Genomic DNA, 14,418 nt, shown 5'->3' with positions numbered 1-14,418 from the left:
GTCAACGCTACATAAATCACACTTCAACAGGGAAAACATGGCAAACTTCAACTGTTCAACGTTTAAAAACCTTTTCAAAACAATTTCAATACTTTTTGGAAGAGGAGGAGGAGGAGGAGGAGGGCAACTGGGCAGCACTAACACAAGCAGGTTCTTTTTCATGTCTAGGCTGTTTTGATAGAAACCTTTCCATTGTCTGCTGCCTCTGGTGCCTTTTAAGCATCCCTCGGAAAGTGGAGATGACGTCGGTGTCAAAACTGTTCACTGGGCTAGAGCCTTATCTGGGTGGTGCTGCTGTACTAAAGTCTGTAGGTTTACCCACATTTGTCATGCCTCCTTCAGTTCCCTGGAAGAGAGCTGTTCCTCACTCATTTCCTCCTCCTGTGAAATGAGATCCACTTCACCATTGCCTCCTTCTGCAGTTCCACCAGGTCCTCTGTGGTTAGCTCACGGTCATGTCCCTCCACCAGCTCGCAGACATCCTCCTCAGTCACCTCCAGCCCCGTGGTTCTCCCCAAGGAAACAATCTCCTCCAACACTGTTGACTCTGGTGCAGGTGCAGAAGCATCGGAGTCAGGTGTCACAACACAATCTGGCCACAAGTTGCGCCAAGCATAATTTAGGTTTCTCGGGCTGACCCCGGCCCAGGCAATGGTGATAATCTGTAGACAGCTCACGATGTCAAAATGGTCTCTCCAAAATTCGTGGAGGGTGAGGCTTGATGGATCTGACATCTCAAAGCTTCACCAGAAAAGCTCCCTTGTGTAGAGTTGTTGTAAGGGATTTCCGGCAAGGAGAATCACGATCGGGAACATGCTTACGCACAGGAATTCCTGCAGAATTGCTGGTTGTGTGCATGCACGCAGGAATGCACGCACGTGCACATGCACACGCAATGGGGGACATTCGCCAAGCAGTAACTACCTTGTATAACGTGATACACGACCTGCAGAGAAACTTCGAACATCTGGAGAGTAAACTGCTAACCGACTCTAATGCCCTCACAGACACAGATCTCACGGCAGCCTTCAATTCAGCCACTCAAACAGAGACCAGTATGATCCTTGAAACCTCTGCCCTACCGAAACCCCGGGTGCCTACGCCTGAGGTCTTTACAGGAGACCGCCGGAAGTTCAGGACTTTTCGAAACTCCTGTGAGTTATATTTCTCCCTGCTCCCCAGGACCTTCTCTTCATCAAATACCAAGGTGGGATTTATCATCAAACTTCTTAGAAATGAACCTCAGTCCTGGGCCTACCATCTCCGTGAACAACATGATCCAGCCCTAACCTCAATGGACTCATTTTTTACCGCAATGGCACAAATCTATGCTGATCCCTTCCGGCGCCAAACCGCGGAAGCTTTGCTCAGTAGACTACAGCAAGGCCAGAGGCCTGTGGAAGAATATGTTACTGATTTCCGCATCTGGAGTTCGGATACTCAGTGGAATGAGTCTGCTCTCCACTATAAGTTTAGTCTTGGTCTTTCTGATACCCTGAAGGATGAGCTGGCCCGACTGGAGGTACCTACCAGATTGGAGAGTCTGATAGACCTGGCGATCCATATTGACCGTTGGATTCAGGAAAGACAGGATGAGAGGACTAACGGAAAGATTCTGATATGCTCTGAAATTGGGCCCTCTACGAATGTTGATTCATCAAAATCACCCACCAATCCAGCTCGGAGGAGCTTTTGGAGACCACAATTATCCATAGCAGAACGTCTTTGATGGCAGAAGTCCAAGCTCTGCCTCTACTGTGGTGATGTGGGTCATGTCATGGCTACCTGCCCAATAAGACCTCATAAGCCCTCCCCCAACTGTTTTTACATGATGAAACCTCAAGGAACAAGCCGGGCACACCTCTCTTTTCAATTGCAACTACAACTGGCCAAAAGGACAATCACGGTCCCAGCCATCATAGACTCAGGGGCTTTTAGTTGTTTTATGGATGCTCACTTCGGTACTCAGAATCAGATTCCACTCCGTACCAAAGCACAAAGACTTGCAGTTCATATGGCAGACGGGTCTGGTATCAGTTCTGGCCCTTTAACACAGGAAACCATGCCAATATTCTGCTACTCTCCTTCAGGGCACCAGGAATTTCTGTCTGGATATTATCACCTCCCCGATTTTTCCAGTTATTCATGGCATGCCTTGGCTAAGAGCACACAATCCAACCATCAATTGGTTGTCTGGAGAAATCTCTTTCCCTTCAGAATATTGTCTGACTCACTGTACTCCTCTAGAGACAAGTGTGACAACTCCTCTTCTCAGTATTCACTCTGATCCTGAGACCATGAAACTCATTCCTATGGTATATCACGAGTATCTGGACGTGTTCAATAAAAAGAGTGCCAACACTCTCCCTCCTCATTGCTCCTATGACTATCCGAAGTCGAATTAGAGGTCCTCCGGGGGGTATATAGACGAAAGTTTGGAAAAAGGGTTTATTCGGTCTTCTACATCACCAGCAGGAGCCGGCATCTTCTTTGTTGAGAAAAAGGATCACACCCTGAGACCTTGTGTAGACTACCGTGACCTAAACAAGATAACGGTCAAGAATCGTTATCCCCTTCCATTGATCCCCAAATTATTTCAAAGGCTGCGAGGAGCATGTTGTTTCTCAAAATTGGACCTGAGGGGCGCTTACAAACTAGTGAGAATCCGGGAAGGTGACAAATGGAAAATGGCCTTTCGAACCCAATTTGGGCATTTTGAATATCTGGTAATGCCTTTTGGTCTCTGTAATGCCCCAGCAACCTTCCAACACCTGGTAAACGATATATTTCGGGATTATCTGGATCTATTTCTAATCGTTTATCTGGACGACATCCTGGTTTTCTCCAGTTCCATAGAAAGTCATCGGGTTCACGTAAAGAAAACTCTGGATAGACTACGCCAGCATCATCTCTACGCCAAGGCCAAGAAATGTGAATTCGAGAGGCAATCCATCCAGTTCCTTGGGCTTGTGATCACTTCTGAGGGCATCTCTATGGACCTCCAAAAGGTGTCCGCCATCTTAGAATGGCCCATTCCAGGAGACGGGAAAGCAGTGTAGCGCTTTATAAGGTTCGCAAATTTCTATAGGAAATTTATCAAAAACTTCTCTGGAATCATCACACCAGTGAGACAGCTCACCAGGCAGAATATTCCCTTCAAGTGGACTCCTGAGGCCAAAACAGCCTTTGAGCAATTGAAAACCATGTTCATGTCCGCACCCATCCTGAAGCATCGTAGCCTTTGTCCTTGAAGTGGACGCTTCGGAAAATGCGGTAGGAGCCATATTGTCATAAAGACAGAGACTCAAATCCCTTCTACACCCTATCGCTTTCTTCTCCCGGAAATTAAGTGTTTCGGAAAGGAATTATGATGTGGGAGACAGAGAATTACTAGCCATCAAGGTAGCATTGGAAGAATGGCGCTACTTACTGGAGGGAGCATCCCATCCTATTCTCATCTTCACGGATCATAAAAACCTAGAGTACCAAAGACCGCAAAATGCCTCAGGCCACGACAAGCAAGATGAGCATTATTTTTCCTCTCTCTTCATCTTCCATCTGACGTACCATCCTGGATCAAAAAACGGTAAACCTGACGCACTCTCCCGTATGTTTCCTGACCCAATTGTGCAGTCTGAACCCGACACGATTTTGCCAGCCAAGAACTTCTTACTTCCCCAGACAGACCTTGTAACGGATATAAAAGAAGCCGTGGATAATCATCCACCTCCCATATACCTGCAATTAAAGGACGGTCTGTACTTCCACAAGGAACAGATATTTATGCCCGAAAAACTTTGGACTGTTATTCTCCAGAGATGTCATGACCATCCCTTAGCAGGTTACTTTGGGATTCACAAGACTTTAGATTTGGTCTCTCACTCTTTCTGAAGGCCAAACGCAATAAAGGATTTCCAGGACTATGTGAAATCTTGCACAGTCTGTCTGAGGAACAAGTCTGATAAATCCAAGACTTGGGGCCTGTTGGAATCCTTGCCCGTATTGGAAAAACTTTGGAGTATGATCTCCATGGACTTTATTGTTGAACTTTCCCCATCAGAGGGATTCACCACTATTTTTGTAGTAATTGATCGCCTGTCCAAGATGGCCCACTTCATTCCTTGAAAGGGACTCCTTCTGCCACAGAAACTGCCTCCGCTTTCATCAAGGAGATCGTAAGACTACATGGCATTCCCCTGAATATTGTGTCTGATCGAGGAGTGCAGTTCACATCCAAATTCTGGAAGGCTCTGTGTGAGGCATTAGAGATCAAGTTACGCTTCTCCTCTGATTATCACCCACAAACGAATGGACAAACCAAACTCTGGAGCAATACCTCCGATGCTTCTCCTCATATTCACAGGATGACTGGGCATCGCTCCTTCCATTAGCGGAATTTGCATACAATAATTCCATTCATTCCACCACCAAGCAATCTCCCTTTTACTCTTAACTACGGATACCATCCCTCCTTTCTTCCAGAAATACCAGTGGAGGCCGCTGTTCCAGCAGTACAAGAAAGGATGGAGTTCCTCAGGAGGAACGGGGAAGTATTACAGAAGATGATTTCTAAAGGCGAGTAACAAAAAATGTTTTGACAGAAAGAAAAGGGGCAACTTGAAACTGAAACAAGGGGATAAAGTCTGGTTATCCACGGCTAATCTGAAATTAAGTTGTCCATCAAAGAAAGTTGGTCCAAGATACCTGGGACCATTCACTATCAAGAGAAAGGTGAACCCTGTGGCCTTTGAATTGGAACTACCTGCTAACATGAAGATTCACCCGGTATTCCATTGCTCCCTGTTAAAACCATATATCCCAAGTGGGTTTCCCAACCGGAATTCGGAGGCGCCCGCTCCACTGCTGGTTGAGGGAAATGAAGAGTACGAGGTGGAGGCAATCTTGAATTGTAGAAAGAGGGGCAGACAGACCCAGTTCCTCATCAAATGGAAAGGTTATGGACCAGAGGATAACTCCTGGGAACCGTCTACTAATGTCCATGCCCCACGGATAGTTCAAGCCTATCTCTGTCGTCACCCTGAAAAAGAAGCCCTAGTGGGCAGCCGGAGGCTGCCCCTAAGGGGGGGCAATGTAAGGGATTTCCAGCAAGACGAATTGTGACTGGAAATGCACGATCGCGCACACACATGGTGAAGATTGGCACCAGACAGCCTATTTAAGGACTGTCTCTGCTCATGTTGAGTGCTGACTGGTCTTCAGCTCCCCCCTGTGTCCTGCTTGTTCCTGTATGATTCCTTTGTTGCTGACCCAGCTTGTTCCTCACCTGACTCTGATTGCTCTCCTGATACTGTTTCCTGACTTCGGCTCTGCTCCTGACCTTGGCTTTTCCTTCTGATTCTGTACCGCGCTGCCCGACTGTTGACGACCCTGGCTATTCCATGACATTGCTCCTATCTCTTGTCCTCACTACCTGCCTTGCTCAGGTGCACGCCTGGCAATCTACAGGACCCGCTCTGCCTACTACTACTGTGCCAAAATCAGAGGATCATCAGCCTTTCAAGATATTCTTCAGCAAGAGCTGCAAACAACTACTGGCACTCTTGTTCCCCTGGGTCCTAGACACCCTCTGTTCCTACTCCAGCGGGGTCAGGACTAGTGACACAAGTGAGGTCGACCTCGTCATTTCAGTCTCCCATCGGGTACGTGACACCGAACCGCATTTTTGGGGCTTTCAGTAACCGGGCCTCACCCTACTGCAACTGCATCTACTTAAACCTGTCTAAGAATTTCCATCCAGCCTTTGGATAAACCGCCTCATTCAGCCATTTGGGGCCCGCAACTTTTTCTTCAGGCCACACTGCATCCAGCCTGCATTCAGTACCATGTCACCTGCTATCTAACCTGATGTTACAGGTTCTCTGCTGTCCAGTTTGGCTCCATAAACTCTCTGCCTGCTAACCAACCTGACTTTGCTGATCCCCTGACCATTGCCCAGCATGATACTCCTTTGCCGGAAGTCCAGCTTGATGGTCCTTTGTCCTATGCCCAGCCTGATGGTCCTGTGCCGGATGCCCAGCATGCATTTAAGGGTCCGTGGGTGATAGTGTGTGTAATACGTGTTTAAGCTCCCTGTCTGTCTGTCCTGCTCTGCTGTTTGGATTCCTCTGTTTATGACCTTGGATCAGATATCAATTACTCTCTGAACTCTGCCTGTCTTTGGACCAGGGATTGGACCCTGATTACTCTGAATATTGCCTGCCTTGTCAATCAAATGTTGCCAAACACAACAGCGCTCAAATCTTGGTGCGTCACAATTCCACACGGTATCTGTCACTTGATGGGGTTCAGCCCTCCACAGATGGGGGAATCTGGGAACTGTCAAAGACAACACACAAGAGGGTGCATTACCGTAATACCAAATTTATTAAAAGATCACAAATAGAATCTCGTAAGCCGACCATAAAAACAGACATAGAGCCAGATCTTCAGTCCCGGACAATGGAGTCCTGTCCCAAATACTGCCTGGTTGGGAAAACTGATGCATTTCGGGAGATGAACTCACCTTGTACCTGGACTGTCATTGAACCATTCTGCCTGTCTGCCAATCACAAGTACCTGTTGCTGTGCTCAGTTTGCACCTGCCCTGGTGTGGTAGCCAGGCACTATAGCATTGTGTATCAGTCCTGGGGGCACCGAGTACCAGTAGGCCTGCCTACCTTATGGGAAAGGGGCTGCTATAGGTAAGGACCACAGAAGCCAGATATAGCGTCCGACTACCTGTGTTAGAGAGACGTGTGACAAGACCTCCAAGTGTTTGTGAAATCTCCCACCACAAAATGTACTCAGCCAATGAAAGGGCAGGACTCCATTTTTATTCTTCTCCTGCCATCAATGACCAACCCGGTCCCACACTTCATCCATGTCTTTGGTGACCTCTGATCTCCTTATGAACTGTTTCTTCCATGATGAAGATCAGCCATGGAGTATATCTGAGGTGTATATCAGGGTGTGCTTCTTCCCCACATGAGAGCTGGGATGTCCAGCAACATTCATCTAGAAGACATTTCCCGCACTCAAGGTACTAATACACCTCCAGGGTTGTGTGGGACCCCTGATGTACAGGAAGACAGGACTTCAGTGAGGAACATTTCCCTCACTCAGGACAGGAAAGTGGCTTCTCCCCTGCATGAGATCTCTGATGTTTGGAAAGATGGGACTTCTGTGAAAAACATTTCCCGCACTCAGGACAGAAATATGGCTTCTCCCCTGTGTGAGATCTCTGATGTGTGTGAAGATTGGACTTGTCTGAAAAACATTTCCCACACTCTGGACAGGAATACAGCTTCTCTCCTGTGTGAGATCTCTGATGTTTGCAAAGACTGGAATTCTGTAAAAAACATTTACCGCACTCTGGACAGGAATACGGCTTCTCCCCTGTGTGATATATCTGATGTTTGTGAAGACTGGACTTGTCTGAAAAACATTTCCCGCACTCAGGACAGGAATACGGCTTCTCCCCTGTGTGAGATTTCTGATGTCTGTGAACACTGAATTTGTCTGAAAAACATTTCCCACACTCAGGACAGGAATACGGCTTCACACCTGTGTGACATCTCTGATGCTTGGAAAGATTGGAATTCCGTAAAAAACATTTTCCACACTATGGACAGGAATACGGCTTCTCACCTGTATGTGATATCTGATGTTTGTGAAGACTGGACTTATCTAAAAAACATTTCCCGCACTCAGGACAGGAATACGGCTTCTCCCCTGTGTGACATCTCTGATGTTTGGAAAGAGTGGACTTCCATGAAAAACATTTCCCACACTCAAGACAGAAATATGGCTTCTCCACTGTGTGAGATCTCTGATGCGTGTGAAGACTGGACTTGTCTGAAAAACATTTCCCACACTCTAGACAGGAATATGGCTTCTCTCCTGTGTGAGATCTCTGATGTTTGCAAAGACTGGAATTCTGTGAAAAACATTTCCCTCACTCTGGACAGGAATACAGCTTCTCCCCTGTGTGAGATCTCTGATGTTTGTTAAGACAGGACTTGTCTGAAAAACATTTTCCGCACTCAAGACAGGAATATGGCTTCTCCCCTGTGTGAGATCTCTGATGTTTCTGAATACTGAACTTGTCTGAAAAACATTTCCCACACTCTGAACAAAAATATGGCTTCTCTCCTGTGTGAGATCTCTGATGTTTGTAAAGACCAGACTTATCTAAAAAACATTTCCCGCACACAGGACAAGAATACGGCTTCTCTCCTGTGTGACATCTCTGATGTTTGGAAAGACTGGACTTCCATGAAAAACATTTTCCACACTCAGGACAGAAATACGGCTTCTCCCCTGTGTGAGATCTCTGATGTGAGTAAAATCTGGTCTTCTGTGAAAAACATTTCCCACACATCGGACAGGAATACGGCTTTTCTCCTGTGTGAGATATCTGATGTGTGTAAAGATGAGACTTCTGTGAAAAACATTTCCCACACTCAGTACAGGAATACGGCTTCTCCCCAGTGTGAGATCTCTGATGTATGTAAAGATGGGACTTCTGTGAAAAACATTTCCCGCACTCATGACAGGAATACGGCTTCTCTCCCGTGTGAGATCTTTTATGCACATTAAGATGGGATTTAGAAGGAAAACCCTTCCCGCACTCAGTACAGGAGAAGCTCTTCTCTGTTGGAAGGCCGGCCCGGTCCCGCACAGTCTGAGGTTCCTCAGGATACGAGGAATCCGATGGTCCATCTACACTGGGTGGTGCCGGATGGACATTGGAGGGAGCCGGGTTTTCTCCTGGACTATACTGTGTGATGTCCTCATCTTCTACTTTCCAGTCTGGAGAAAAAGTGAGACAATCCTCGGAGGTTTTCCTCATCTCCCGGCCATGGACTAAAATACAAAGACAAAGAGGATTACTAGACAGGAGCTGATTGGTTCCCCCAAACCAGGACTCCGCCCACATCAGGCAGCTTGGTCTCTGAGGAGCTTACAATTCCACCCTCAAGGGAACTAGGAAATGGCTCCTCTGATCTCCTACCAGGTCATTTCTTTATTCATGGACTTTAGTCAGAGAGTGAGGAAACAACCAGAACTGTCTTTTATAGGAGGGAAAGTGATGAGGGGATCATTTTCCTCTCCTCCGTTCCCAAAATCCATTCACTATATCCCTCTGCTCCTCCCAAACAATTGTATATTGTGTCCTCACTGCTTCCTTCTCCCCCCTACGGCACCCACCACTTCCTCCTATTACTCCACTCTCCCACTGACCCGAACACCTCCACTAGTGGTTTCTCACGCTCCTGCACATCCCGCTCCCATGCCACCTTTCTCACCCTTCTCCTCCTCCTAGCCGCGGGGGACATCTCCCCGAATCCTGGCCCTCCACCACCTCCCTCACCCGCACAACACCCTCCCGCCTCCACGTCCTACTGCAACCCCCGCAACTTAGTATCTGTCCCCCTGCTCCCTAAAATCTCCCCCCCGTTTTCATGTGCACTCCTGAACGCCCGTTCGGTGTGCAACAAGCTTACCGCCATCCACGACCTCTTTGTTTCCCGCTCCCTCAACCTCCTAGCGATCACGGAAACCTGGATCCAGCCCACTGACTCTACCTCCCCTGCTGCACTCTCCTATGGAGGTCTCACCTGGACCCACTCACCCAGACCTGACGGTCGTAAAGGTGGTGGGGTTGGTCTGCTCCAGTCACCGCAGAGCACCTTCCGAGTCCTCCCAAACCCCCCCTCCCTATCCTTCTCCTCCTTCGAGGCCCACTGCATCCGACTATTCTCCCCAACCCCCCTGAAGATTGCTGTGATATACCGGCCTCCTGGATCCATACCCCGCTTCCTGGATGACTTCTCCTCCTGGCTACCCTTCTTCCTCTCCTCTGAGCTACCCACCATCATCCTTGGGGATTTCAACATCCCTGTCAACCTCGACAACCCAGACACAGCCCGTCTCCTCCACTTAACCTCCTCCTTTGCACTTGCACAGTGCATACAATCCACCACCCACTCCGACGGTAATATCCTTGATCTTGTCTTCTCCAACCGCTGCGCTCCCCACAACCTCACTAACACCCCCTTCCCTCTCTCTGACCACAACCTGATCACCTTCTCTATCTCCTCGTCCTCCAACGCCTACCCCTCCAAATGTCTCACTACTACCAGCCGTAACCTCCGCAACCTTAACCCTGCCCCCCTCCACTCTGCAGCTGATCAACTCTACGACCGCATCCTCCCCCTGTCCTGCCCCGACTTGGCTTTGACCGCCTACAACAATGCGCTCTCAACAGCCCTTGACTCACTAGCGCCTTTAACCACACGCAACATCAGACCCCGACCGCTCCAGCCCTGGCAGACTGATCACACCAAAACCCTCAAACGACACAGTCGTGCCCTGGAGCGACTATGGCACAAAACCAAATCCCAACAAGCCTTCACCCGCTACAAATCTGCCTTCCGCACCTACACCTCCTCCCTCCATGCTGCCAAACAAGCCTACTTCCTGACCCTCATCAAGGCCTTCTCCTCCAATCCCCGCCGACTCTTCTCTGCCTTCAACTCTCTACTCTCTCCACCCCCACCTCCACCCAGCACCTCACTCACTGCCCTTGAGATTGCCAATCACTTCAAAAACAAGATTGACACAATTCGCAAGGACATTGCCGCAACTCACACACCCTCTCAACCCGTTCCCTCTCACACAGCTACCCTCTTATCCCCCCTCCCCCTCGACATAACCCGCAGGGACTTCGTCGCTGCTCAAACTCTCTCCAACCCCCTTCACCCTCACTCAGCTACCCCCTCTTCACCCCTCTCCCACGGCCCCACCACTGCTCTGACCTCCTCTTCCACCCCACCCTACATTCCTCATACTGAAGCTCCCCCAACACTCCGCACCTTTGACCTTACTACCATCGAGGAAGTCTCCAAGATCCTCTCTGATGCCCACCTCACCACCTGCCCCCTCGACCCTATCCCCTCACAACTCCTACGACCTCCCTCCTCCTCCATCCTACGCTCCCTCACCCACATCTTCAATCTCTCCCTCCCCTCCGGCACTTTCCCCTCCCCTCTGAAACATGCACACATCACCCCCATACTTAAAAAGCCCTCCCTGGACCCCAATGACCCGATCAACCTCAGACCCATCTCCCTGCTCCCATTTACATCTAAACTCCTCGAGCGCCTAGTCTACACCCGCCTATGCTCTCACCTCAATGACAACAACCGCCTCGATCCCCTACAGTCCGGCTTCCGTCCCCTACACTCCACCAAAACTGCCTTACTCAAACTCTCCAACGACCTGCTAACCACCAAAGCTAATGGCCACTATTCAGTGCTCCTACTCCTTGACCTCTCTGCGGCCTTCGACACAGTTGACCACCCCCTCCTCCTCAAAAAACTACACTCCCTCGGCCTCAGAGATTCTGCTCTCTCCTGGCTCTCATCCTACCTGTCACAACGCTCCTTCAGCGTTACCTATAATGCTACCACCTCCCCCTCACTCCCCCTCTCTGTTGGGGTCCCTCAAGGCTCCGTCCTTAGGCCCCTTCTCTTCTCCATCTACACCTCCTCCCTTGGCCAACTCATACACTCTCACGGCTTCAACTACCACCTCTATGCCGACGACACACAAATCTATCTCTCAACCCCCCACCTCACCCCCTTGGTCTCTGCCCGAATCACACACCTACTGAGCGACATATCTGACTGGATGTCGTTCCACTTCCTTAAACTGAACCTCTCCAAAACCGAGTTTCTTGTCTTCCCCCCAGCCCAGACACCACCCCCCATTGATTTCTCCGTCACATCCAACAACGCTACCATCAAACCCGCCCCGCAGGCCAGAGTACTTGGTGTCATTCTGGACTCCAACCTATCCTTCCAGCCCCAAGTCCAATCATTAACAAACTCGTGCAGACTCCACCTCCGCAACATGCAGACTCCACCTCCGCAACATCGCCAAAATCCGCACGTTCCTAACCCCAGAAACCACTAAACAGCTCATCCACTCCCTCATCATATCACGACTCGACTACTGCAACTCCCTCCTCACTGGCCTGCCTCGCCGCTGGCTATCCCCGCTTCAGTCCATCCTGAATACGGCTGCCAGACTCATTCACCTTTCCAACCGCTCTGTCTCCGCCACCCCCCTCTGCCAATCCCTCCACTGGCTTCCGATTGCGCAACGGATCAAATTCAAAATCCTAACACTGACGTACAAAGCTGTCCACCATACTGCCCCGAACTACATCACTGACCTAATATCCAAGTACCACCCAACACGCACACTCCGCTCCTCACAAGACCTCCTTCTCTCTAGTTCCCTGGTCTCCTCCTCCCATGCCCACCTCCAGGACTTCTCCAGGGTGTCACCCATCCTCTGGAACTCCCTGCCCCAACCCATCAGATTATCACCTACTCTCCTCTCCTTTAGGCGCACCCTGAAAACCCATCTCTTCAGGGAAGCCTACCCCACCCTCTGCTAACTTGCGGACCTCCTCCACTCTCCTACCACTCCATCCCCCCACAGCTATCTCCTCCTGTGCCACCATCCCCTCCCTCCTAGATTGTAAGCTTGAAAGAGCAGGGCCCTCGATCCCCTCATGTTTTGCATTGTATTGGTATTGTTCTGTCACATGTTCTGTCCCCCTTTGTAATGTACAGCACTGAGCAAACTATTGGCGCTTTATAAATACTGTATAATAATAATAATAATATAGGACGAGGGTCCCCACCCCCTCTATCACTCATCGTCATCTTCCCAACACAAGAAGTACTGCACTTCCTTATTTACTCCATGATTTAGTCATGAAGAACAGCGGGGCTGAGCCCCACCAGAGGTCAGAGAGTGAGGATGGGGGGAGAACAACCAAGATGAAGACTGGACTGATCCTGAAGACCACCATCATTGGGCTATTAAAAAATAGTGCAGCGCTAACAACCTATACTAAAATACAAATGAGATAAATGGAAATATCACATATAGAATGCACAATAAATATTCAGTGTTAGGTGCTCATAAAATGAATACTATGTTCAGCAGTCCATCAATGCCAATGATGGTGAAAAATCACAGCAAAACTCAGTGAGGTGATCACAGTGCCACTCAGTGTGCGGTCAATCCACAGATGGCCAAGATGGCCCCTCACCTCCTTGATGCGACCCACTGGGCCAAACAACTATGTAGGTGACCTTATACACCCAATAAGGTATCATCAAAGGATGGAACGTATGGACAGATCCCTCCAATATCTTCTCCTATCTCCTAGGTACTTGATTCCACAAAACCGTTTAAGATACCATTAAAAACAAAGAAGATTCTCCATAGTGTAATCCAGTTTTAATAATAACATGAATATAAATAAAATGCCCACTCACATGTAAAATGACAAAGATCAGCTTTTTCCCATATCATGGGTGTGTTTCCATGGTTCTCATGCTAAGAAAGTGCGTACCTTAACGCGTTTACGTCACGATCCACGTGACTTCCTCAGAGTAAGTGACTTACTGGAATCGAGTACCTAGGAGATAGGAGAAGATATTGGAGGGATCTGTCCATACGTTCCATCCTTTGATGATACCTTATTGGGTGTATAAGGTCACCTACATAGCTGTTTGGCCCAGTGGGTCGCATCAAGGAGGTGAGGGGCCATCTTGGCCATCTGTGGATTGACCGCACACTGAGTGGCACTGTGATCACCTCACGGAGTTTTGCTGTGATTTTTCACCATTATTGGCATTGATGGACTGCTGAACATAGTATTCATTTTATGAGCACCTAACACTGAATATTTATTGTGCATTCTATATGTGATATTTCCATTTATCTCATTTGTATTTTAGTATAGGTTGTTAGCGCTGCACTATTTTTTGTATTTTTTTGTATTTTTATGTTCTTTCCTTGTGGTTGAGGTGAGTGTGTGCTGCTTATTAATAGGTGTTCCATTGAGCGCAGGAGTTTTTTTTCATCATCATTGGGGTATTGACTCCTCCCTCATTATCACTTTCTGTTTAAGGGTCCAAAGTTGGAGGATGTTATCACATTATTATCACCATGTAAAAGTCTGTGCTCCAATCACATCATCCCATATAAAATGTCCAGCTGGGAGGAAATGGGGGGAACAAAAGAGAATAACAGTTAGGTCTATATAGTATCAGAATTATGTAATGCACAGCATAAAGTGTGTAGTGCAGGGGTCAGGGGAATGTAAAATGAAATATAAATGATATATTTCACTTATGATGAAAATCAACATTTTGCTAGCAACTTGAATCTACATAATGTACATAAATACAGTCTCAGAAAGAAAAATATCTAATGTGCAGGATTGGGAACACAGCTCAGGAAAGTGACCAGGGGATTACAGGCTGATATCACCCAGTCCCCGCCCTACTCTGGACCAATCAGTGAGCAGTATGGGTGGAGGAATGGATT

General features: G+C 48.3%; 1 protein-coding gene across 1 annotated transcript in view; it reads left to right on the top strand.

The window, feature by feature from the left end:
- Positions 1–14,418, top strand: part of LOC149461959 (uncharacterized) — a 74,920-nt gene that overhangs the window by 43,023 nt on the left and 17,479 nt on the right. Inside the window, exons 3-5 of the mRNA XM_089677709.1 lie at positions 769–1,721; positions 2,758–2,944; positions 5,875–6,058. Coding sequence (XP_089533835.1) covers positions 769–1,721; positions 2,758–2,944; positions 5,875–6,058 — 1,324 coding nt within the window. The remainder of the gene's footprint in view (positions 1–768; positions 1,722–2,757; positions 2,945–5,874; positions 6,059–14,418) is intronic.

This window comes from Staurois parvus, unplaced genomic scaffold (assembly GCF_062004578.1).
Source record: "Staurois parvus isolate SC_StPar_1 unplaced genomic scaffold, SC_StPar_1.0 ptg000191l, whole genome shotgun sequence".
Lineage (NCBI taxonomy): Eukaryota > Metazoa > Chordata > Amphibia > Anura > Ranidae > Staurois > Staurois parvus.
Note: the sequence above shows the minus strand (reverse complement) of the source record. Positions and strands in the feature narration are given on the sequence as shown.